This window comes from Vombatus ursinus, unplaced genomic scaffold (assembly GCF_900497805.2).
Source record: "Vombatus ursinus unplaced genomic scaffold, bare-nosed wombat genome assembly UNPS02015184.1, whole genome shotgun sequence".
NCBI classification, from domain to species: domain Eukaryota; kingdom Metazoa; phylum Chordata; class Mammalia; order Diprotodontia; family Vombatidae; genus Vombatus; species Vombatus ursinus.
Genome location: NW_020954962.1, coordinates 294,414 through 296,934, shown reverse-complemented (window position 1 = coordinate 296,934; position 2,521 = coordinate 294,414). Strand labels below are relative to the sequence as shown.

The following is a 2,521-nucleotide window of genomic DNA, read 5'->3' as shown; positions in this document are numbered from 1 at the left end:
TTATATTAAATTGTCAAAGAACTTCAATGAATAGTTCTCAGGTTGATGCTACACCATGAAGTCCATTGTAATGATTTTCTGGAAGTCATTTTTCTCATTTCAAATATACTTGTTTCATTTACCTAATAATTTTCATGACTACCTTTCAGATGGTTGTAGAAACCGAACATGTGACCACCAGAGAAGGGAGTAACTGAACAGGACTCAGAGAATTAATATAAAAATTACCATGAATTCCATCAGAATAGTTTAGCCAGTAGTCATAGAATCCATATAAATGATCTTACTGAGAAATGATTTTGAAATCCATCAATTTCTTCAAGGTTTCCTTCACTTCATTGTTCCTTAGACTGTATATCAAGGGATTTAGCATAGGAATAACCACAGAATAAAAAACAGATCCCACTTTGACTACAAGCCATGAGTTTTTGGAGTTGGGAATACAATAGTGGAAGAGTATGGTGCCATAGAAGATGGTAACAACTGTTAAGTGGGAGGCACAAGTGGAAAAACCTTTATATCTCCCATTGGCTGAATGCATTTTGAGGATAGTGACAGAAATAAAAAGATAGGATGTAAGGATAATGATGAGGGTGCAAAATGTATTGAGATTTAGAACTATAAACATTATTAACTCACTGATGTGTTTATCAGAGCAGGCAGCAGAGAGGAAGACAGAATATTCACATACAAAATTATTAATGATTTTGGTCCCACAAAATGATAATACAAGAAGTGAGTAGGTGAGTATAATAGAAGAAATTATCCCCCATGAATATGCCACAGTCACTAGCAGGGAACAGAGTTTTGGGGACATGGAAACTGTATAGAGCAAAGGATAAGATATAGCAAGAAAGCGGTCATAGGCCATCACTGCCAACATGACCATCTCTGTCATCACACAGGTGATACCAAAAGAAAACTGTGTAATGCAGTCTTTGATGGAGATGCTTTTCTCTTCTACAACTAAGTTTTCTAGTAATTTTGGTATAACTATAGTGGAGTAACAGAAATCCACAAAAGATAAGTGACTGAGGAAAAAGTACATGGGGGTGTGGAGTTTGCGGTTGATCTTGATGATCAGAATCATGCCCACATTCCCTGCCACAGACACTGCATAGATGATGTGGAACAGTAGAAAGAGGGGCACCTGGAGCTCTGGGTAATCAGAGAATCCTAAGAGGATGATCATGACTGCAGTACTCTGGTTCTTGTCAGTGCTCACCATGATTCCTGTTGGAGAGAATTAGAAATGGATCATGAGAAGCAAAACATAAGTGAAACTAAGGAACAGAAGATAAGGGCAGAGTGTGTATTACAAATTTTTGTTATTATAATTATTATGGAGATAATAATAGGATGAGTTCAAAAGTTAGCTCTTTCTGTCAACTCCTGTACACTTAGATTAAGAGAAAATCATGAAGTATGAAAGAAGCCAAAGAAAGAGTGTCATAGAGAATACTTTAAAACATGAATGGCTATAGATTCACACTATCTCATATTATATGGACTTTAACAAATGTCTGTTCTCCAAAATATAACTCATTCAGAACCCTTAAGTGAAGGACAACCCACTAACTCCTAAGGCAGCCAGTTTCACTTCTTTGTACATAAAAATGGAAGGACAAAGGTGGTTCATCTCCTCTTCACTTTTTGTATTTACTGTGTCATTTTGAATATATCACTTTTACTCTTTTGATATAGTCCCAGGATACTAGCAGAATAAGTCTCAGCTATCTTTCATATAGCAAACTTTTATACACACACACACACACACACACACACACACACAAACACACACACACAAACTGAGGCAATGTACCCTTAACATAAAACTTGACACCTAGCATTAGTATACTATAGAGGCAACTATGTGATTGAGTGCTAAGTGTATAGTCAGGAAAGCCTGAGTTCAAATCTAGCTTCAGATACTTACTGGCAATGTGAACCTGAAAAAAGTTATTTAACCTCTATTTGCCTCAGTTTCCTCATTTTTAAAATGAGTAAAACAGTAGAACCTACTTCCTAGGGTTGTTGTGAGGATCAAATGGGATACTATTTCTAAAGTGCTTAAGATAATACTTGACACACAGCCAGTGCTATATTAATGCTCATTCTCTGGGAACAACATAGCACATCATTAGTCACAACTCTGAGTCTCATGTGTCACTTTTATAGAATTCATTTTTTTTAAATCATAGAGGATAAGTACAATAGAGGCTTTTCCATACAAATCATTTGCAGCTGGCCAAAATCTCTTCTGAAAATATAAATGCAAAGCACCACTCAGGTAATGAAAAAATGGAAAATTTTGTTGAAGACCAGAATTTTAGTAAATGATCTGTCCAATCAGGGATCAGGACAGAAGCTGGCCCTCATCATCCTCCCCCACACACAAAGACAGGATGAACAACACATGATACTGCAGGGTGGAAGGAATGCTCTGTCACCCTGTGACCAAAAGATAATTTCTACATCATCATCATCATCATCATCATCATCATCATCATCATCATCATCA

At 36.5% G+C, this 2,521-nt stretch overlaps 1 protein-coding gene across 1 annotated transcript; it reads right to left on the bottom strand.

Moving 5' to 3' along the window:
- Positions 1-283: 283 nt before the first annotated feature.
- On the bottom strand, positions 284-1,228 carry LOC114031627 (olfactory receptor 5D18-like). The gene has a single exon (XM_027846759.1). The coding sequence runs from the start codon at positions 1,226-1,228 to the stop codon at positions 284-286; it is 945 nt and encodes a 314-aa protein (XP_027702560.1).
- Between the last annotated feature and the right edge of the window lie 1,293 nt (positions 1,229-2,521).

Coding starts and splice junctions, on each gene's coding strand:
- LOC114031627 (XM_027846759.1), bottom strand. CDS start 1,228: ATGGTGAGCACTGACAAGAACCAGAGTACTGCAGTCATGATCATCCTC.